Source organism: Cyprinus carpio, unplaced genomic scaffold (genome assembly GCF_018340385.1).
Source record: "Cyprinus carpio isolate SPL01 unplaced genomic scaffold, ASM1834038v1 S000006629, whole genome shotgun sequence".
In the NCBI taxonomy this organism is placed as follows: Eukaryota; Metazoa; Chordata; class Actinopteri; order Cypriniformes; family Cyprinidae; genus Cyprinus; species Cyprinus carpio.
In genome coordinates, this window is record NW_024879261.1 from 527,040 (window position 1) to 550,890 (window position 23,851).

General features: G+C 35.4%; 1 protein-coding gene and 1 pseudogene across 3 annotated transcripts in view; one reads left to right on the forward strand and one right to left on the reverse strand.

Annotated features, from left to right (window-relative positions):
• Nucleotides 1–1,024: 1,024 nt before the first annotated feature.
• On the reverse strand, nt 1,025–5,269 carry LOC109057475 (annotated as a pseudogene).
• The window catches only part of LOC109057542 (syntaxin-8-like), a 30,095-nt gene continuing 7,337 nt past the window's right edge, over nt 1,094–23,851 (forward strand). The window contains exons 1-7 of one of the 3 annotated variants that reach the window (XM_042755057.1): nt 1,094–1,227; nt 8,241–8,340; nt 8,441–8,535; nt 8,989–9,099; nt 15,364–15,491; nt 16,078–16,170; nt 16,466–17,338. In XM_042755057.1, coding sequence (XP_042610991.1) covers nt 8,447–8,535; nt 8,989–9,099; nt 15,364–15,491; nt 16,078–16,170; nt 16,466–16,578 — 534 coding nt within the window. In that variant the 5' untranslated portion in view covers nt 1,094–1,227; nt 8,241–8,340; nt 8,441–8,446 and the 3' untranslated portion in view covers nt 16,579–17,338. Of the gene's footprint in view, nt 1,228–7,694; nt 7,844–8,240; nt 8,341–8,440; nt 8,536–8,988; nt 9,100–15,363; nt 15,492–16,077; nt 16,171–16,465; nt 17,339–23,851 lie in introns of those variants that run through there. The other 2 variants (XM_042755055.1, XM_042755056.1) reach the window with 2 other exon arrangements.

Consider the following 23,851-nt stretch of genomic DNA (forward strand, 5'->3'; position numbering starts at 1 on the left):
GGGACAGGGCCTAAGTTTATGCAACTGGCCCGATGTTCCAACACACATTTATGTCCAAACAACAACAAAAGTGAATTTTGCATCCGATGACCCCTTTAAATTTTATGTTTCATAATTATAAAATAAAATTGCTTATGTGTAATGCAAAAAGGACATAATGTAAATAATATATAATTCCCAAATATATAATACATAGATAGCATCTTTCACTGTGAGCTGTTTTAATTAGGAACAAGAGATGCAGAGGGAGTGGCAAGGCTGGACAATTCTGGTCCTCAAGGTCCAATGCTCTGCAGAGTTTAGCTCCAAACCTAATCAAATACACTGTAAATTCAGTAAACCTGAAGTGAACCTGGCTTAGGTTAGAATTTTCAGGTGTGTTTGATTATGCTTTATTGTGTCAGATATTTCACTATGCCCACAGCTGATTTGGTTTGGTTTTGATTTGCATTTGCCAGAGCCAGTTTAAAACTCATCTTAATTTACCAAGGCAATAAACAGCTTAAACCTAGTTCCCTTTCTTGAGCCCGAAAAAACAGCTTCGTGCAATAAGCCTCAGTATTTTACTCGCCTTTACACATTGTTAATGTCCACTTTATTTACCACAGCCATATTTAATTTCACTTGCATCTATCCGATGTAAAGCTCTCTTTTATTTAATAATTGAGTTTTTAATGTTGTTTATTAATATTTAGTTAAATTAATACTTTACAACTTTTATTCAAAAGGCTTTACAAACTTTAGTTATTCCAGAAATACAGTGAACAACAGGACCACAAAATAAAAATATTTTATTATTTTATTATTTAATATTTTATTAATGTAAATAAATAATATTGTGGATATTTCAATCTTAATTTTTTTTTTTTTCTGTTCATATAGCAATAGCACAACAATGTACATGTAGTCCTACACTGCAGTCAAAAGAATAGTTTTAATGGGCTTAGCTTTGTATCAAAGCATGACAACATTTGGCAGTGTGACCTTTGATGTGTGGGCAAGCAGCAGATATTCTCCACAGTCTTCACTGTGATAGCAGTGGCGGAACAGACAAAGAGTGCTGGATACCCCACACCTCTAGAGACTGGATCTTGAAGCATCCCCTGCAGAGAGGTGGACTCTCAAACGTATCACAGTGTTCAGAAGATCCAGCTGTCAGGTCTGCCTGCAGGTGCAGAGCGTGGCCATCATCACCACCTGCAGGATAGAGAGCACACATTGAGAGCCGTAAGTAAAGCAGTGTATACACAACATTTTTTCTAAACTAAGAAAGAGGCTATTTTTCGCAGTAATGTTGACACATAGGCAGCCTAACAGCACGTTTGCAGGTGAAATGTGCATTCAGGGCATGCAAATTTTAGCCTGAGAGGTTGTCACATTGTTTATAATAACAATAGGGTATAACTGAGCCTGAATTATATAATTAAAGATTAAAGATAAAAAAAAAAAAACAGCTCACCAATAAAAAGTGTCTCATCGTTTCCTGCCATGAATTTGAAGGTTGACAATGTGCAGAATGATGCAGACTCATATCTTTGATCCTGAGAGGCTCCAGTGGGTCTGTCCACATGAGTGCTTAGCAGAGAGCTAACGGAGAGAGTTTGTTTCTGATGAGAGGAATCACATTTATCAGAACTCCCAGAGATCTGCAGCACTGTACGCTGAAACCGTTCCATTCCTGGTCGTAGCTGAAAAGTTGATTTGATTAACTTATTAAAATCATATTCTTGTGCATACAATGCAACATGTAGTTTAAAGCACAATAAATCAATTGAATCAGATGGCAAATGTAGACTTACTCACAGTGAAAACAAAACACTCTTCTGTGCCAAAGAACTTAAATCCCTTTTCATCACAATCCTTCTGAGCCCAATCAGAAGACAAGAAAGCCCCACAAATCTGTGTTGCCATGAGGCCAAGCAAAAGCAAATCAAAATTTAACAAAATGCTGTGTATTTATGTATTTTCTGTAAGATAAAAAAAAAAAGCATGCATACCTCCTCATCTTCAGTTTTCAAGAGTAAAACAGATCAATCACCTCAACCAACTAATAAAAAAAACCAAGAATGAATATATATATATATATATTTTAACCATTTAACTAAAAAAAAAGCTAATTAAATAATATTTTCAAATTATAAAGTTATTGTATTGATAGTATAATTCATGTAAACGTCCCTGTGAATCATAATAACTTACGAGAAGAGACTTCTGCCATGAATATTTGTACTGAATAGCTGCACAGGACTGAACAGAGCAAATCGCTCTGGAATCCAGGCCCAGACCACCCTCATCTCTGTTTCAGTCACTACAGAGGATCTGAAGGCCTGAAAATCCACAGCTTGGTATGACTTGAAAAAAAAAAAAAAGATATTTGTTGTAGTTCTATTGTCAATGTCAAAAATACAGTTTTATATATAATAGGAATGATAGAGAACACAAAAAACGACTTCACAAACCCCTCACCTCTTATTGTGGATGTTCTTATGAATTAGTGCATCCTTGTTGGCATTGAAGAGATAAGTCAGTTCTTTACGTGTGGGCAGCTGTATACTAAAAGCCCTCTGAAGCAGAGCGTCAATAGTACTGTGCCGTCCCACATTCTGAACAAAACTCTTCATGTCCTGTCTGAAGTCATCGACGTGGGCCACTCGTGAAGACACAGAAACCTTGTAAAAGCTGAGTAGAGCAAGAGCTACACGGTATAAAACTTTGTAACCCTCCATTAGATAGACATCCAGCACTCTGATAGCATATGTGAAAGGCAGGTCGGCGAAGATCCACATGATCCAGTCAGAGTAGAACTCAAACAGGTTCTGGTGAGAGCTGGCTATTAGCTTCCGGATTCCTCTGCAGTATTTATTGGCAAGGTCCCCAAAGGTCATGCATGAGGCACGTGAAGTGAGGAAAGTCCTGTCAATGTAACGCTTTTTAGGGTCTGTGTAGGACACCAGGGAACAAATACTGTGGAAACACTGGGCTTCATCCTCACTGAAGTGCAAGAGAAGAGACACCAGAGCGGACAGAATAGGACAGAAGCTGACATCAGGAAAATGGTGGTTTATACAAATGAGAATTTTTTTGACTGAATTCAGACCTGCTTTATTTAAACAGTATCTGGGAATTTCCCCATCCTCCATAAACTTTGGGAAAGGGTGTGTGCTTGTTTGCCATTCCCCAAAAAGCTTCCTAACTAAGCCATGGTAAGTGTCCAGATCAGCGGAGGTGGATGTGCTCTCGATGCTTTGGATGATGTGCTGGTAAGCCTTGGCTCTGAGAGTATGAGGCATGGACCAGAATCCTGTACGGCCCATTGCTTTGAGCTCATAATGATCACTTGAGAGGATCTTCCGATACCGGATGGCAGCTTCTGGGGCAATCTTTTCCCAGTCTACATACAGACCGTATTTCATCCCAGGAAAAGAGCTTATCTCCCAGTTATCCACCTCAGAAATGGTCATCATGGGAGCACCCTTTAAACTTCCTTTATTTCCTGTTAAAGTAAAAAAACTGCAGCATGATTTAAATGACAATAATATTATAACTTATGTTTCCAACAGTAAAGAAAGTTTAACACTAAATTATAAATATATTTGTGAAAAAATAATTTGTCAAGCCATTTTTGTCTTGACATCTTGTCTTTTTTTTTTTTCTTGTCTGATCTTGCCACCTGACACTGATTCCTTAATTACACTCTTAAAAATAAAAGTTCTTTATTGGCATCTGTGGTTCCATGAAGAAACTTTCCATTACATTGCAAGTTCTTTATATTAAAAAAAGCTTCTTATTAAAGTGTTCTTCACACCAAGAAAAAAACGTTCTTTGGGGAATCATCTTATCAGCATATATTAGATATTTTGTTTGGTCAGAATCAGCTGATATTGGATATTTAATTGTACATTTCTACTAATTTCTGCTTCATTTAAATTATACTAAATACAACTCTGGAATAAAACCTAATAGAAAAAATGAGACTTCAGCAATATTTCTGTAATACATATAACATTAATATGATCAAAATTTATATTTATACTAATACATATTATAAAAGAACTACCAAAGTCTATGAAATAGAATATATATTAATTATTAACATCATGATTATTTATATTACTAGTTACAACAACAACAATATTGAAGTGTTTTTTTTATCATTTCAAAAATCTTGTATTAGGTAATTTTTTTTTTTTTAAATGTGGTTATGTATTCATGGTATAAATGAGGTAAGTATGCCTGTGTAGAAATTTTATAATAGTAGAGACTTCTGTCATGAATGTACAGAATAGCTTCACAGGACTGACAAGGTAGCTTGCTCTGGAATTTAGATTACTCACTTAATGTAAATTCAATAATAATAATAATAATAATAATAATAATTCAATAACTGTTGTGATGACTAAATTCACTTTTTTAAGTTCAAACAAATACATTTTAAAATATTGATTTAAGTGTGTTTGTTTTTTATTATTTTTTACATATCCATTTAAAATGTGTGTAAAAATTGTTTTTCTGCAGTTAGAAACATTATTACAATATATTTCCTTTTAAAAGTAGTTTTACAATGTATGAGCTTATCATTTGCAGCCAGAATTTTTTTTTTTTTATCTGCATATGCATTATATTGTACTAAAGTCACAAATGCATTTTGGGATTAGAGTAATTGTCAACTAATAATAATAAGTATATAGCTTAAATTAAGCCTTCAGAGGTGTTACACAAGCATTTGTGCTTATTTATGATTTTATCAGTGCTGGCCAAGTACCATAAAGGTGACTTTTTTTCAAAGTTAAAAAGATCTCACTCACGCACCTGTATGATCCTTGCTGGCCCGTTTGCTTGAGTTTCCTTTAGGTCTTTTGATCTGAGGATTTGCAGTGACACTTGTCCCGCCAGTGTTTCTTTTCCCATCCTCACTGTGTAGTGATCTTGCTCTTGGCCTGATAGGATTGCATCTGCTAAAATGACCCGTTCCTGCATCATCAGTGTCACAAACATAGAATGATCTTGAACGAGGTCTTATGTGGCTTCTGTCCTTTTCAGTCTCTCCCGTTGAGTGTTTTGTCTCCTCAGAGCCGTAAAGAGATCGGGAACGGAGTCTGCCACAGTTTGCCCGGTCTGCATACTGTGAATTTTTGCAATCCTCCACACTCCGGACATTCACATTTGTAGAGCCAAAATGGGTGCATGCAATATTTGAAGTAATCTGAAGCATGGCCCCAACCGCTAACATCAAAGACACTTAAGTTCAGTTAAGTTCACAGTAGGTTTGTTGCTCTCTTTGTGATGCCCTGAGACACCTGGGTTTTGTTTTAAGATGATGTGACTGTCATGTGACCTGTCCATGTGGCTGTAGTACTATTGTATACACAATGGAAAATTTCAGATGGCCTCTGTTTTGCAATATGAATATTAGCTCTTTAATATAAACAATTATAGTAAAGAAACCAAAGCTATAACATGGCATAACAATGATGTTTAGTAATTAAATTCAACATCAAACAGCAAATAAAGATATTGTAGATTTTATTCTGTGCCATCTGTTAAAATGTAAGATTTTTTCTGACAGTGCTTATTAACTATGTAATCTCGTATAAGAAGATATAACTAAGTTAAGCATTTATAACTTTTATATTTTATAAAGGGATTCATTTTTATTATTATTATTTTTTTTTTTTGTAGGGGGGGTGTTATTCTTATTAGAAAAGCCAAAAGCATAACATCATTGTCACACCATCAAATGCACATGGATGTATGGCCAAAAAAAAAAAAAAAAAAAAAAAAAAAAGATGGTTGGAAATATTAGAAAATATATTTAAATATATTTGTATGTATTTTTTTATTTAAAAGAAAACATTGAAAGAATCTGACAGTTCTCAACGTTGCTATAACACCTCTATATGAAATTATTTTGATGTAATTCCCTCTGTGGTTAGAAACAGAAAAATTCTGTCTTCTTGAACTGTCACAGAATGTTTATACCAGACACATTTTAATGCCTGTTTTTCCAGGAAATTCCAAAAGTCAGTTCTGTTTTCAGCACACTGTTATTTATTCAAACACATGTATATTTGGATGTGAAACAAAATGGTCAGGCTCAAAATGGGGGCTAATAGCATTAAACAAGATGCTAAACCTGTTCTTTTTGTTAGAATGTTACATGTTAACACACTGAGGTTTTGAGTTAAGTCTTATTTTTTATAAACATTGTCCTGCTTCATATTAGGTGTGATTGCACAGTCAGATAGCTCCACATTATGGGACCTGGTGGGCAAATTGCTCTCTTATCCTTGTGGGTACCCATTGGATGCTGTTCCTTCTTTGGAGGTACTGGACGGTGTAGGTGGTCCCTTTGTGAGCCTTAGGGAAAATATGTCAAGACATTATGCCTGACAAGATGCTGTTTTATATTTTCTGGGATCCTTATTTTTCCCCTCAGTGGGTTCCTGGCAGACACAGATTCTTCCTTTCGGGATCCAGTTGGAATGGGTGCTGCCTCAGTGAGGCTTGCAGCAGGCACAGGCTCTTCCTAATGGGATCCATCACTAACAGGTGGTCCTTGTGGACTCCATTGTTTGCCACCACTGTATTGAAGTGATGTCCCCAAAACTATAATGCAGGCAAATTATTTATCTTCACTTATTTATCTTCAGTCTCAAAGTGCATAATTGTCTAAATACAAACATTAAGAAAATAATGCTCCCTGCCCAGTCATAAAAAAATTACAAAAAATACAACTGCCATGATCCCACATAACTTACAGAAGGGCCATAATATAGTGGGCATTTAATGTTTCTGAATCATTAAGCACAACAGATCACGCAACCAACTTAGTCAACTAATATTACAACAAAGGACATTTCTGAAACAGGTATTATAGTTTTAACATTAGCTCCTGGTATTGTTATATTTCAAAAAGATAAGAGTGCACTTCAACAGGTAAAAGTGCAACTCCAACCAAGAAGCATTTATTTTAAAGATATATCTCAAATACACTTTTCAAACAAAACATTTAACAGGGAGACGTTATCAGGACAGAATTTAAAAGATACATTTTTGTCTCTTTTACATAGATAAGAATTGTGCCATTATGTAACAAACAATATATCACTTAACAGATCTGAATTTGGAGGAATGAGACAAAAAAAAAAAAAAAAAAAAGTAAAGAGATTTACATTCCTATAGGCTACACTGTTGTAAGAAATATTGCAGGATCAGATATGTTTCTTGTTAAATCAGTAGGGCTATCAATAGGCTGTAAGAACATAGCATCTCTATGTTGCAATTAGTTAATTGTTCTCCGGTTTATGCAGACTGTGGAGTATTTGTAGAGATTTTATTTTTTTATTTTAATCACTTCTTTATTCTTTATTATCAGTAGGCTATTGTGTACAATGGCTACAATCAACATTCATTAATATCTCTCACAACTTGATTTAACAAGTGTGGGCTGAATTTAGTGTTTCTGACACCATGGTCTATTTCTTCTCATATATAGCCGCTAGCCTAATAACATAATTTCAACTCAAACCGAAATTTTACGTCTTCGTATTCACTAGTCGTGCAATAAGTGAGCTAATGTAGCCTACATAACGCTACCATATCTAAAGCTTGCGAAAGTCTATTGTAATCTAAATAGTACAGTCACAGTGTGTTAGACAATATAACTTTTTCTGTGTATTAATTTTGAGTGTAGGCTACGTGAGATGTCTGTACGAGGCCACCGTCTGACGTCACGGCCAAACAGGAACTGGCTCTGCTGGTGATTTTGCTCTGAATTTGAGTTGCTGCAGAAACGCTTTTTATAACTGCAGCGAACGTGCCTCAATATGTCACAGGATTTGTGGTATGCATTTGAAATTCTTATCGTTTATAATCATGTGAGGTCTACAGTCCTGTGTCGTATAGTTCAGCCAACTTAATTAGCTGTTTAACGTTAGTTCAGTCAGTGGATCTGTATTCAGCCAGATCACTTCAGACTGAAATGATCGCTGTGTTATTTTCTTTATTACTCGTCGCACCCTATACTTTAATAAATGATTCTGTGTTTGTGTACATATATATGTTTTTACTCGGCCAACAGCTGATATAAATGTTGCCAGGCCGGTTTGCTGAGATCTGGGACATGATTTTGGTGATGCCAATCTTGTGATTTAAATTACTTGAAAACTGGTGGAAGCTGTAGCAGGTGTAAATCTATTTTTTTACTAAACTGACATTTTTGTTTTGTTTTCATTGTTAAGGTTGCAGAATTATGATGCAGCTTGTCGCCTGGCTCAAGAAATTGCAGAAAACATCCATGAAAGAAATAGACAGCAGAGGACTGGAGGAAATCCAGCCAAGGTAAAGACAGGGTTTTACTTTTTTGTACAATAAAGTTAAGCCATATGTGTCAGTGATCTTTATACTGTTAGATCACTTTTGTCTTTGTCTGTGCTTGTAGCTCAACATGACCCTGAGAGCATCATTACAGAAGCTTAAACAGAATATAGCACAGCTCAGGGAGACATTGAATCAGACTTCTGCTCAACGCCGTATGTATCCTTTCCAGAAAAATAAAAGAAATCACTTAATACAATTTTCTTGCATCTCAAAAGCTGAGAGTGGGGTCCAAAGATTTTGAGAGACCCAGAGGAAGAGTGTGTTATATTTTACATTATCCTTTAATGTCTTACATTTTTGCAACAGTCTTGAGGCTCAAGATTGTCTAAATTGTAGTTCATCCCAAAATAGAGAAAAAAAGGTGTGATTTCCTATGAGCACCTGTAGGGGGCAGTGTATAATAACAAACCAATAACCGTATGGTCTGAAGTAGTGGTGTTTTATTATTGAAGTACTGGCCCTAAACAGCTGTAATAAATAAAAGTGAAAATATTACTGTAATGTTCATAAGTCACAGATGTTTATGATGATTTAGCAATGGTTTTGTGAGATGAGTATAATTGTGCAATCATAAATGTGTCATTTTAAAGCCTTAATGAATAATGTTAGAATGCAAGCTGAAGCAAACAGAAGACAGACCCTTGTTGATGACCTCGCTACCAGAGAAACGAGACTGAACGCCTCTTTTAAAGGAGACCTCTTGGAAGCTGAGCCATCAAGGTACATTCATTCTGTGACCAAATAAGTTTAATGAGTAAAATATACCACAGTGTTCGTTATACTTTATGCTTGCAACATTTTTATATATATATATATAATATATATATATATATATATATATATATATATAAAACAATGCAATACAAAACCTGTACATAATTATTTGGTGTTAATTCATTTTTTTTTTTTTTTGCATTTTTTTATAATTTCGTTTGATGTATTGATCATATATTGGCATTATATTAACATTATTAACATCAACCTTTTGGAAATATCAGTCATTTCTTAAAAGTGAAAAAAGTTTTTTTTTTTTTTAGGTTATTTATTTATGTATTTATATATTTATTTATTTAAGGCTAGTAAACAGTAGAATAATCAATTTAAAATTTTTGCCAGAAATATTTAGATTTTTCTTTAAATGTTAAGCTTGCTTCCTTTGTCTTTTCAACTTTACAGAAAACACACTATAATGCAAACCAATAATAATTGGTTTGTAAATTACCATTTAAAATTTTAGGATTGATATGATGCGTTGTTGTTGTTGTTTTTGAAAGTCTCTTATGCTCACCTTGACTTTATTGATTGGAATAAAATACATTAAAAAACGTTTTTTTTTTTTTTTTTTTGTGTAATATTACAATTTAGAATAACTAAATTGTTATTCTAATAGAATAACTGAATTTCCAGTAGTCTTCAGTGCCCCATGATCCATTAGGACTCATTTTAATTATTATCAATGTTGAAAACAGTACTTTAAACAATTGAATGCATCCTTCCTGAAAAAATAGGTATTCTTTTCGTAAAGTAATAGCATTTTGGTGACAAATCAGCAGGTTTTGCAAAAAATGATGTACAATACGAAACCAAATGTTTATGGTTGCAAGGTATATTGGATGTACCAGATCAATGAATGTCGTCCCACCTAGCAGTGGCCTGAAAGAGCAAGTGACTGTTCCAAATGACTCAAAAAACTCTCTCACTCTGGCCCCAGTTTAACAGGCCATCCTTATTTGAAGCTGCATAGCTTGATATTCACCTTAATTTGATGGTTATGCAGAACAACAGTAGAGAAACTGTGAACTCTGTGCCCTAGTTAGTCTACCAGACCATAGATGCCTTTGCTTGCCATGTTTCCTTCTTGGCCCTGCAGTAGTGTCCCAGTGTTGAGTAACTTTATGCCAGAAATGGTGCGACCTGTGCTCAAACGGAAGTCTGTGCACACTCTCTGAGGGCTCCAGTTCAGCTTTACTGCTCTGCTGATCAGAGCTGAGTGTTGAACTTCCACCATCCGGACTGTTTACACTTCCCTACTCTCCACTGCGCTCACATCCTCTCTCCAAAATACACCAATCAGAGACTTAATGTGTCACCGCCAATCTCCTGTGCGCTTCTGACTCTCAATCGAAACGACAGCTCAGGAGCCGAACTTCCTCAGAGAAATGAGATGGTCATTATTCTGATTTGACCTTCTCGATCCAGGTTATACGTACTAGGATAGGAACGCAAAACAACCTGCTTAATAGAAAAATCTTTTTTTTTTATTTTTTTTATTTTTTTTTTTAGCTTAATGCTCCATCTGTCTGTATTAATCTTCTTTTCTGTTGTTATTGTGAACTTTGACTATAACTAAAAAAATTGATGAACTATCCTTGTAAACTAAAATTGATTTGTTATTCATTATTATTATATAGTGCTATACTATATTTTCATAGTAATAATACTAAAATAACACTGACACAGGTTAATACAGAGGCTTCTTCTTTAAAGGTTTGATAGATTGGGCCTTTTTTAATCATTGGCTGAAAAGAGGTATTTAGTTTCTATCTTTAATTAATAAAATTAGGAGACTTTGAGAAATCATTTATAGGCCTGATTCCTTTTTTTAGCCATCTTTGTGGACTTAATCCTCTAATTCCTTAAAATGGGAGGGGTGAATTTGATCTTTATTGGTCTAAATGTGTTACGCTGTGCACACATTTAGCTAAAGAGCGCTAATAAATTATAGTCATTTGATAAAGTTTTTTAAATACTAAAGAATTTTTTATGAGAGTGTTAGCATGGCAGGATTTTTAGGTCCTGGATTCATCTCTCTGTGTGGTCTTGTCTGCCAGTGGGGGTGTTAGCTTTGCTTCAATAAGCTGAAATAGCATTTCACTTTTTTTCCATAGGGCTAAGACCAGGCTTATGGCATTCGTGAAACAATACCTTTGTGGAAGATTAACCTCTAATCAAGCACAAAATGACATGCCGCTCATTTGAAGATTCAGAGTTCCCGACCGGAGTGCCCCTACCCTCCTCCCCCGTTTCCTCTCTTTTATATTTGATTGAAATGCACAAAGTTGTAATTAGTTAAATAGGGCCTCTCTAAGAGACGAGGTCTGTCTCCAGGTCTCGCTCCAGTGTGATGCCTCGTCTGATTAAGTCTGCAGGCTCTGCGGGAGGTTAATTGGATAAGCGTTAATCCTCACGCCGCTGAGATGGAGCGGAGGAAGTGTAGAGGGGTTGGCGCAGGCTACGAGTTGCCAAACATGTCAGAAAGATTAGGATCCGCCGCTGGCCACTTGTCTCGCTGGCCAGATAATTAATATCAGCTTGGACCTGGATAGAGACCATGCTTCAAAGGCACTGTGTGACTGCCTTGGTACTTTTGTAGATTAGAAAGCTGGAGGAATGGAGAGATTGAGAAGAAAGCGGTCTAGCTCACCAAGCATGTGAGAAGTAAACTTCTTTGGTGTGAGGAAGGATGAGAATGAGAGGAACAGATCCAGCTGAAGATGCTTCAGAGGTTAGCGACCTCTCTGAACCCAAATGAAGCTCCGCTGATGCTGAACTAAGTGGGAGAGAAGGGCCATTGTCAAAAACTGGCGCTTATAGTGAGAGGAAGTCATGTGAGTTTTACTCAGATACCTTTTTTGACATGCAGTTTCACCTTAACCTGCATGAACAACTGCATATTCCTAAAAGGAAACATAAAAAATAAATCCTCAGTATAAAAATGGTTATAAGTCTTAGATATGGGACTTTGACATATATGAGAGTGCAAATTAAAGGAAAAATCTCTTCAGAAAATCTAGTTTAAAACACACGTGCTAAGTTTTTAGCAATGTACTCTTTGTATGCATGTTGGATTCATATGGTATTTTCAGAAGTTTCAATTTATTTACTAATAATCTAATAAAAATCTAATAAAAATACACTTTTTACCCCTTACACTTTTAGGATACATTTAGGTTTACACATCTTCATCAGTCATTATTTACTTTTAAGTATTATAAGCTATATTTATAAGTTGTAAGTATAGATTTTAAAATTGTTAAAATGTGTTTTATACAAATATTATTGATTATTAATTAATAAATATATTGCATCATATGGCAGTTTACAACCTTAACTAACCTGTTTCAAGCTCCACATCATCTAGTCACTTGTGCACATCATAAAATAAACAGGTTTTATCAGTTGCTTTGGTGCATTTCTCAAAATGAAATGAAATTCTCAAAACTACTTGTTCAAGCTCCACATCATCTAGTCACTTGTGCACATCATAAAAGCAGTTTCTCATTCTTTTGAACAAGTTGCGATTGCTTTGGTGCATTCATACAATTGATTATACACACTTGTCTGCAGTTTCCTGTATTATCATTTGCTGTTGTCAAAATGTATTGTATAGTTCTCTGTGCAATAGTCTTACACCTCAGAACATCTAGTCTTTAGTTCATCATGTAAGTCATTAAATGCAAAATGGTTGATCCAGTTTTCATAAACTGTCAAGCATATATTTTCTACACATTTCTATTAGTCTTTTTGTAAATTTGCCATGAATTGTGCAGGTAAATCTTGACTTTCACTAATGAAGAGAATGTGGATCAGCCAGTGATAAACTAGGTCTCTGAAATTTCTCATACAGTGCAAAAGCAAAGTTCTGCCAAAGGGGTGTTTCCTGTGTTTGCCTGTCTAAATTTGTATTTCTGCCTTTGTGCCCATATTTCTTTTTCCTTTCTATATCACAATGTCATAATGTTGTTGTTGTTTTTTTTTGTCAGACCACTATAGTAAAAGTGTAACTGTGAATCCAGTCTCTTTCAATCAATATCCCACATACAGTAATTTATAAATTTGTACTTTTGAAATTGATATATGGCATACATACATATGGTTTTTCAATAAACAGTTGCCATAGTTCACATCAGGTAATACTAACAGAGTGCACTGTTATATTGTGTTTTATTCAAATATTAGTTATTATTAAATAAATACCTTAGGTCTATCATATGGCAATTTCCAACCTTAACTAACCTTATTGTATTATTAAAAATAAAAAAAGTAAAACTAATTAAAATTTTAAGAATTGTAAGGGTGTGCAGCAGTCCTCAATTTCCTATTGTGTTGTTTTTTTTTTCTTTTTCATGTTGGTTGTACCACGTGGCTTAGATTTAACCAAACTGTTATTTTTCATAAGTTAACTAAGCAGTAAGGTGTCTTTAAATGCCCAAATATTGATTTGTGATCAGCGCCATGGATGTATTTGTTTTCACGAGTATTGGTACTTTTGATATAGGCTCTGAACATACAGGAAGCAGGACACCCGTGCGAGCTAGTGACCAGCTCATAACTCTCTGTGCGATGCTGAGCACTGATAGCTTTTCCAGAAGAGCCTTTAAACTTCACTTCTCTCTCTGCGAGCTGTCCAGGAGCCTCAGGGGGAACAGGTTTCATACATTAATCAAAGAAAAGTGCAAAAGCACAACGCAGTGTCTCCGCAGGATAACAGGCCACTTCTCGGTTTGGCATGGCACTTTGAAAGCTTGTATAAAAGCCAGAGGCGGTTCATATGCTTTGTGTCCTTGTAACATAGGGCATGAAAACTCACTCTCCGGGCCCAACAAAGTGGAACCCATATGAACAAATAAACAGAGGTTCTCTGATCTTACAAGGTCCAAAGTAGGGGATGTTGTTTGCTATTTTAGTAAAAAATAGAAAGGTTATTTATTCTGAAGGCACATGAGTGCTACAGATGTGAGTTTGGTAGAAGAGCCTGTGGCTCTTGAACAACTCATGGACATGCTTCGAAGTTTATTTACGTTTGTAAAGTAGATGATGTGTGTCCATTTGATGTGTGCACGTAGCTGTTGATTGACAGTGCCTGTGGAATAACTATAAGATTGCACTGTGTGTGTATGTAATGAGAAAGTTGACTTTGTGTATTACAGTGATGACTGCTGAATTCATAAACGCATGTACATACGTTTTTGTGTTTTATTAAAACAATAAGCTAAAAGAGGCATGTCTTACGGTGATTTTACTTGTGCAAAATAACAGTGCACTTGGTTTCTGTTGGTTTTCGTAAAAAAAAAAAATATACTGTATGTTAAGATTCTGTTTAAGCCGTGAACTCCAATATTATTAATCTATGGTATATGTTTCTGTTGAAGCCATCAGATGTAAGCATAATTAATAAAATAAAAATAAAAAAACAATGTAGTAAGCTAATTCCAGGTGTAACTATTTAGGACAAACAAGCCAATTCCTATGAAGCACAGTGATTAGTGTTAGGCTTCCTAGACTCTAAAGTTTCAGTAAGATTTAAATAATGGTTTTATTCAGCAAAGATGTATTAAATTGATCAGAAATGAAAATACAGATAGTTTTTACATTGGTATAGAAGATTTCAAATAAATGCTGCTCTTTTGGACTTTCTGATTCATCAAAAAATCCTGAAAAAAAAAAAAATATCAAGGTTTCCACAAAAAATCATAAAATTTGAAAATATCTGTGCTGATCTCATAAAAATCAACGTATCTTATGCAGTTCTGCATATTAGAATAATTTCTGAAGGATTATGTAAAACTAAAGCCTGAATTAATGGTAGTTGAGTGTTCAGCTTTGATCTTACAGCAATAAATTCCATTATTCCATACAATTCCATAATTGTAATGAAATTTCACAATGATGCTGTTACTGTATTTTTGATCTCATAAATGTTGCACGTGTTCATAAGAGACTTAAACATTAAAAAAAAAACAAAAAAAAATCTTACAAACACTGAATTTTTTAAAGGAAGTGTGTTTAGCACTTATACTTATAACCAAAGGCCATCAGTCAATAGTTTTATATTTTACTTTTTTTTCTATAACAACCTTTGTTAGTGAATCATGGGAATGTGGTGCATAGTACACAATGTGATACTTCTATTTCAGAATTTCAAACTGCAGAATTTAAAAGAGTCTGTGTAGTAAACTGACATGACACAATGTGTATCTCCAGGTCAAGTCTGATGACAGGGGGAAACGGTTCGGGGCCTGCTGGGAACCCGTGGCTTGTTAATGAGTCCGAGGAGACCAGAGGACTCAGCTTTGGAGAAATCAAACACCATCAGCAGCAGATTATCGAAGGTATATTGCATATGGGTGCAAGTTCTTCAGTCTCATAACTAATGTGGTATTTGACATTGTTTCTAGCTGGCAATTATCTGGCCACCTCTTTCTGCTGTCCTCTTGATGGAATGAGGCATTAGAAGAAGCCCTTTTTTGATTTCACGCCCCCATTATGAGATCTGCTACTCATTTGAGAATAGCAACTGGTAGGAGTTTTGAGAAAAAGCAGGAGCCGTTTTGTCTACCCAAGTTATACTTTTAGCTTCAAGGTTACTGCTAAAGTACCTTGTGGCTCACCGTAGCAGCTGCCTCTGTCAAAAATGACATCAGATCACACTATGTGTCATTTAAATGTCACAGATGCCAACAGGTTTCCCTCTCTCTCTATGAGGCTCATTTAGATGGAATTTATGCACTTTTCAATTGTTTTTCTGTCCCACATGAGATTTGCATTTAGCTTGTCCTTCAACGCCTGATGATTTACATGATGTTAACCACAGGAACATAAAATATGCACATTTTTGGATAAATATGTGCCCTTTTGTCTTTCTTTTGTACATGTCTGTCTAAATATGTTTCTATCCTCACGTGTCTTTCTCTTTAGCTCAGGATGCTGGCCTGGATGCTCTGGCTGCAGTCATAAGTAGACAAAAACAGATGGGTCAGGAGATCGGCAATGAGCTAGAAGAACAGAACGGTAAGAAAAAAGTGCAGTAGCCTGTATGTGACAGCTCTGGCTGAACATTCAGATGTTTTCTGTGAATAACGTCTAATTTGCGGTCAGCTTGGATTTACTTTGTCACACCGCTCTCTCGCTACACTACATATGATGTCATTGGCTCTAAAATGAGCTGAGGCTGGGGTTAAAGTGGAAAATTTGGAACAGGCAACTTGGAAACCCACTGTCACCTGGTCTATCATGTTTTTAACTCTTTCCTGCTGCAATGTGTCAAACATATTTTCTAAACATGAGACCTGTGTCCTTTGCATAGAGACATCACATCAGTGGCGAATCTGTTTGAGTTGGAATGTGAGGACATGGAGGAATTACATAGTGCATGATGATGTCAAAGTCACATGGAGGAAACTGAGCTCAGATCAGTAGTCTGTGACCTCATCTGAAGGTTGCAGCTGATTTGAACTTTCTCACACTGTTCCTCAATCTGTCTAGCCAAGCTGGTAAAGTGAGACATGCTACACCGGGGAAAACAGATAGAAATATATAACTCTCCATTTTTGAAGTGAGATATTCTATCCTCCAAGATCATTTTGCTGAAATGCAATATTTTCTCAAAATGATCAGCTACACAAAAAATTCACTAGAGAAGACTTGTCAGGGTTACAACAGCCAAGACTGTATATATTTAATGAAAATAATACAATAAAAACTGTAATACTGTGAAATATTATTACAACTTAAAATAACTGTTTGCTATTTTAATATGTTTTAAATGCCACTTCCGATCATTGTAATGTATTCCTTCTGAAGAAAAGTATTGTTTTATTAAAAAAAAAGGATCTTCCTGACCCGAACTTTTGAAATTGGAATTTGTATTATAATTGCAATTTTTGTCTTTTTTAAAGCTCGGTTCTTTTCTGTTTAACTTTATCTGACAAGAAACTAATCCAACAGGTGTTACTGACAAGCAAATACAAGTTTTTTGACCTTGAGGACCCTGAAATAGAGATAATTGTTATCTGTAACTTGTGTGGAAGACAACACAGGCAACAATCATATTTAAACAGCAACAGCAAATGTGAATTAAAATGTTAATTAATATGTCAAAACATTTTTTTTTTCAAGTTTTGGTATTCAAGAAACTTTCTTATTATTATCAAATTTTAAAGCAGTTTTGCTGCTTAATATTTTTGTGGAAACTGTGATGCCTTTATTAATTGATGAATAAAACTTTTCAACAAAACCTTTTTTTTTATTTTTTTTTTTAATTAGTAGTCTTTTGTAATGCTGCCACTTTTATAAATTGAATGTGTTCTTGCTGAATTAAAGTATTAGTTTCTTTAAAAAAAATCCTACAGACTCAAACTTTTGAATGGTGGAATATGTAAAACAACACAGCATATCATTGTCTGTTTTAAAACATTTGGCCAATCAGATGAGTGTGGGGGACAACATAAGCATGTTTATGTATGGATAAGCATATTGAGTGTCTGTGTTAGCGGTATATAATTAATGTTCCTACGTTTTGCATTCTGCAGCTGCATTGTAGCGAAAGAAAAGTGCATCCTGTGTGAATTCCCTGTTAGGTCTCAAACTGAGGTCTTTGGAGCTTGCAAAGGAAGAGCAGCCATCAGAAACATCAGAAATGTTCATGAAAGCTGCTGGACCACAATCTTAAGTGTAAAAATTAACATTAATGGACAAACATCTCAGTTGAAGTCAGTTCTTCGTCCATGCAACTTGTGTCTAAAAAAAGAAATCCTAATGCAAGTTCACCTCCTCCCTGTTGCTTTTGTTGGCACGGTGAAGGTTACCCACAATACTTTTTCAGGGGGCAGTGTAATTACTATGGACCGCTTCCAATGTCACTACTCTTTCCTGTCTGCTTCAGCAACTGGCTTCTTGAAAAGAGTCCTATGTTTCTAAATGTTTCGAAGGTCACATTTGGTACTTTTATTAAATAGAGTTGATCAATTGAATTTACTTCAAAAATAATGGAACTATTTTGTATGTGGGTCCAGAGATTAGTTATGTAACATGTTTTTACATAGCCTAAACAAATCTCAGGTTCTTCGTTATGGTGACCTTCTGGTGGAGACTAATGCTGGGAATTGCAGGCACTTGGCTGCTTTTCACTGTCCCTGCCCCGTCTCAGTCTATTCAGAGCTCGGCGTGATTGATTTAGTCTGCTTCTTGCCTCCCCAACTAAACATAAGAGTGAGAACAAATTATTTGAGCGGGTCCTCGGTTTTTCTCCCTTCTTTTTCTAAAGCGTGCAGCGTCATTGCTTCCTAGAACAGGAGGTTCAAAGCAGTAATTGAGATTGAATGGTTTCCGTTTCAGAGGTTCACTATTGAGAGCTGATAGAGTTACAGTTCTGTTCTGCTCTACAGTCCAACAATCCTCCCCTGAATTTCATCTGTAAGAGTCTTGCAGATATAACCCACGCTATATATCACATGTGAACATTAAAATCCTGCTTTCTTCTGGAAACCAGCCCCATGAAAAGTCTTGAGCAGAGTCTTATATCTCAAGACTCAGCGGAAGGGATTCCTTCCAAACTGCTGTAACATTTGTACTTCTGATGCAAGTGTATACAACACATGTGCAGTGTTTACAGAAAACATTAATGTTGTTACTTTTTTTGTCCAAATTATTAACCTTATAACTCACTAAAATAATTTTTTCACCATTGAGTAACAGTAAATTCATAAGTTCAAAAACATTTATGATTAACTTCTTTGATTATTTAATGTTTTTTTTAAACACAATTAATGCATTATTTGTTTTTCCACTTCCTGAGTCTATGCTAATGCTAAGGCACAGTTACACTAGCTAAATTTATTTTATGGGCAATAAAGGTTGAGTCTTGGGTACTTCATGGTTGTTCTATATTTAAGAACACAGTAAGTTTGAGTAATTCTATGAGCTTTATGTATTGGAATTTTAAATTCTTCCAAATTAGCATTTGCACAATGTATTTTCCTGATCATGCTGCAGTTTGGATTGAAGTCTTGCATCTGACTGGGTCATTCCAGAACTGCTAACTGCTTTTTTCCAAGCCATCCCTTTATAGTTGAGCTGTGTGCACTTGATTTTTGTTGCACTGGAAAATTAATCTTTACTCTAAATGCAGATCTCTGACTGACTCAAATAGCTTCTATCCAAGTATTTACCTGTATTTGGCTCTATCCATGTTGGTCTTGGTGCCAACAAGGTTTCCAGTTGCTCCTGCTGAAAAGAGAATGATGCCGCCACTACCATACTTGATGGAAGAGATGCTGATGCCTTGGTCTTGGGCCATATTTGGTTTGCGCCAAACAGTCTCCTTTGCTTTAGGTGAATCGACTCGAGCCTGGACTAATCAGACCACAAAATTATTCCAGAAGGTTTGGAGTGGCTTTAAAGTTCTATCACGTGGGTTCTAGAAAACTTTAGCCGTGATGTAATGTAGGCCTTTTTCAAAACTGGCGTTCTTTTATAGCCATCTGCATGAAGCGAGGCAGAATCAGTGAAGTGTCGAAAGAATTGTTGATGTCTACATAGTTTCCCCCATTTCATCCAAAGAACTCTGATCATTTCTCTGGCAATTGACCTTCTGTCCTTGATTAGTCGATCTGGTAGATGGCCTGATCTTAGTAATGTTTGGATTCTGCCTTGCATTTTCCGTTTGGTTACAATGGACATCACAGTTGTCCTTGGCAAAGTGACCCTTCTAGTATTTTATAACCTTCTGTAGGACGTTTATTCCTCAAGACAATTTGCTTTACAGGTGGTTCCATGGTCTACATAAAAACACCGGACTGATCCGATCTGTTTCAGTTGTGAGCTGTCCCAATAGATTTAACTCGATATAACTTGATTAATTCGGGGGTCATTCAGAGTAGGTTTTTTGACTACTTTTAAACTTGATTGATTGCCTTAAAACTAAAGCGCTCATGGTTTTGAACACAACAAACAAAAACATCTGTCAGACGCATGTTTATGTAGACCAACAATTAAAAATTAGTGCAGCTGGAATGCTATCTGAACACTATGTGAAGTCTGCCTTGACAGATTGACAAAAAATGAATCATAAAATTATCCCCATTAAATATGTTGTAATTTGAGCAAAATGTGAGGTTCTAAATTTGAATCTAGAGGAGAGGTTTTCAAACTGGCATTTGGGGTCTGCAAGAGGATGCTAGGAGGTTATTTGAGAGAAAAAAAAGATGTTGCAAAAAAGTATATTTAACTTACCATGTTACCGTAAGGTATTAATTATATATATACATATATATATATATATATATATATATATATATATATATATATATATATATATATATATATATATATATATATTATATATATATTTTACAGAATGTATTTTTGAAAACATTTTCTTTCGAAAACATCTTAAAAGCAATATTGTCTATATAGTACAAATGGGACTTTATAGTAGGGATGCTCCAATCCACCTTTTTCGCCTCTGATACCGATTCCGATACCTAGGGTTCAGTATTGGCCGATACCGATCCGATAGAAGGGAAGTTTTTTTCTCTCCATTTACATAAATGTAGAATTTATATCTCTGTGTGTGTAACTGATAATCATTCTTTCACAATCTACTAGATACAGACTATGGAGAAAATAGTTTTGTGTGAACTTTAATGTAAGGACTTAAATATTCATATGTAGCTCGCATTAAGCTACTGTATGGCTTCAGAAGTAATACAGAATAATTTGCACAATCAGAAGAAAAATAAATAAATCTTGAATTTGGATCAGCCCTCTCTGACCAATGCTTGATCTGAGAAAAATGGCAGTATCGGAGCCGATACCCGATATGAATATTGGATTGACGCATCCCTATTTTATAGATGAAAATATATAGTTGCTGAAGGGAATCATAATATTTGTAGAAAAACACCAATTTTGATTATATGTAGATGAATCTAAAATAGGTCCAGCCTCAGTTTGTGCAAATGAAAAGCAACTTTCGGGAACAAAAACTAATACAATTAAAGACAAAAGAGCTGACATGAACTTTACTGTAAAAATATAAATAAATATATGGTAGCATAATTTTAGGGTTTACAGACTCCTCTTAAATTCACAATAAAAAAGTATTTAATTTCAACTGATATAATGTTAATATACCAACCCGCTGAAATACTAATATCTGTTTTGAACAGTTGTAATACACTGATAACCACCAAAAACAAATGGTGATGAGAAAATCACATGATGAATGAAACCAGCTCTTCCACAAGCTGAGAACGAAAATATTAATATGTTTCTGACTACTTTTAAGAAATGATGCATGGTAAAGCAAATTAAATCATTGAATAGCCTGTAAAATTAGCAATTAAATATTTTGAAATGTGTCATCAGATATGGTGAATAAATACCATATTAGCCTTGTTCTTAATATTTTAGTAATAATATTGAGCTTTTGACCACTAGAACAACGACAAGTGACCTGTAGCCACTGCATGTGTGGCTTTATGCCTCTCACGCTAATGACATCTTTTGGATATTACTTTCTCACACACACACACACACACACACACACACACACACACACACACACACACACACACACACACACACACACACACACACTTAAACTGCAGTCAAGGCCTCAGATACCACAGTGAAAAGTCAGGTGATGGTAGTGAAGAGGTCAGTTTAACATTAGGAGTTCAGAAGATTAGCCCATCACTAATAGTGCTGTTAAGCAGTAGAGGAGCAACCCAAGGTCTTCATCAGAGAATTGAATTGCACTGGGTTGATTTGTGTTAAAGCTCCAATTTCCTCAGATCAGGACTTGTGAAATATATTCACCCTTTCTCTTTTAACCACATGAGGTAGCACCTATAAAACCCACAGCTCCTTTTCTATAGAAAGACGATAGTGTTTTTTGGTGGGCATTATTTGAGAGTGATCGTCTGAACATGACTATATATCCAGAATTAGGCATCACTGTTCCAACAGCGTGTTTTAGCCGCTCCATTACAGTCTTGTATTATATGACATAATCGACAATGTAAAAAGTAATAAGATAGTTTAATGTCCTAAAAGAGACTGCAGAAAATGGATCGCTTTTACAAAAAAGGACAAGGAAAAAAAGCTTCTTCCTGTTGCAGTATAACCTTCTTGTCCTCTCACATGTTCTTTTTTCTTTGAATGAATTTTTTCCTTCCTAAAAACACTCTAGTTCTGTAACAGTGTTTTACTGTAAATAGATTAAACATTTGATGTAGGAAGTAAGAGGCAGCAATGATGTCCTTTTAAGGCCAGGGCTGTTAAAGGTGGTCAGTAGTTAACATGACTCTGAAGCTTCCTGCTGACTTTTGAGTACTGTCAACATACTGGCAAAACTGGCCTGGTTCAGACATCCTGATATCCTGGTGCTGACCATTTAACCAGAGCCGGAAAGTCAAAAGGGAATTTACGTGCCCTTGTCATTTGACTGGTACTGAGCTATTTTAAGGACAAAGTGAATGTATTTAAATGTGTATTATTGCACTTAAAGGTGCTGTATGTAAGATTTTGACTAAAGCATAAAAAAACCATAACATGTTTGCAGATATTTTAGAAACATGCTAAGTTAACATACTTGTTTATTTGAAAAACAATGCTACAGTCAGTTATTCTCCTTTGAAAATGTGTGCTCCGGGCCGGAATGTCGGTCTTTGTTTTGGTTTGTGAAACCCGCCCACTGCCTGTTTACCCAGTTGTATTTTGGCATCCCGGGTTGCAAGTTGGCGGAGAAAACAGCTAATTTAATTTCATTCATCGTCAAGTGTGCTCATTCCTGTTTGTGTCGTCAATCTGGCAACCTGCGTGTGCCTCAAGTCTGAGGAGGACTGGCCGGGTGAAAAAAACCCTCTGCAGTATTTTAAATTAGGACTGCAATACCTAGTTCAACCACTCGGTGTCAATCCTACATACAGCACCTTTAAAGGGTTAATTTATCCAACTTTGAAAATTCTGTCATCATTTACTCACCTTCATGCAGTTCCAATCATCAGACTCTTTTCATCTTCAGAACACAAATAAACCTGAAGACATTTATAATTGCTTTATAAAATCTGGATAAAAGCACTGGAGTCACATGACTTACTCACAGTGCCTCTTTTTGAAGCTTTGATTACCAAGACATTCAATGGATAGACGTCAGATTATATTAAAAATATGTAGTTTGTGTTCTGAAGATGAGTGAAAGTCTTACAGGTTTAGAGCAACATTAGGGTGAGCAAATAGTACTTGGTTTTTATACAGGCCTATATCTCTACAGGCAAGAAGTAAAGGGTTAAAAAAAATAAGATTGAAAATCTGAATTTCAAAATTTAATATAACATGGAAAATATATATTGTTTTTGAGGTTCTTTACTGCTTTTTACACCACCAATTAAAGAGATAGTTCACCCCAAAATTTAAAATGTTGTAATTAATTACTTAACCTCATATTGTTCTGAACCCATAAGACCTTTGTTCTTCTTTGGAACACAAATTAAGATATTTTTGATGAAATCCGAGAGCTTTCTGGCCCTGCCTAGACAGCAACAGCAATGCATCTTGTGCCTCATTTGCAAGCAGAGGAACGCAAACCCATGCATCATGGTACTCATGTGAACGTTCTTCGAAGACTGACATGGTAGAGAAGAAATTGTTGAATAAAATCATTATTTTTGTTTTCTTTGCACACAAA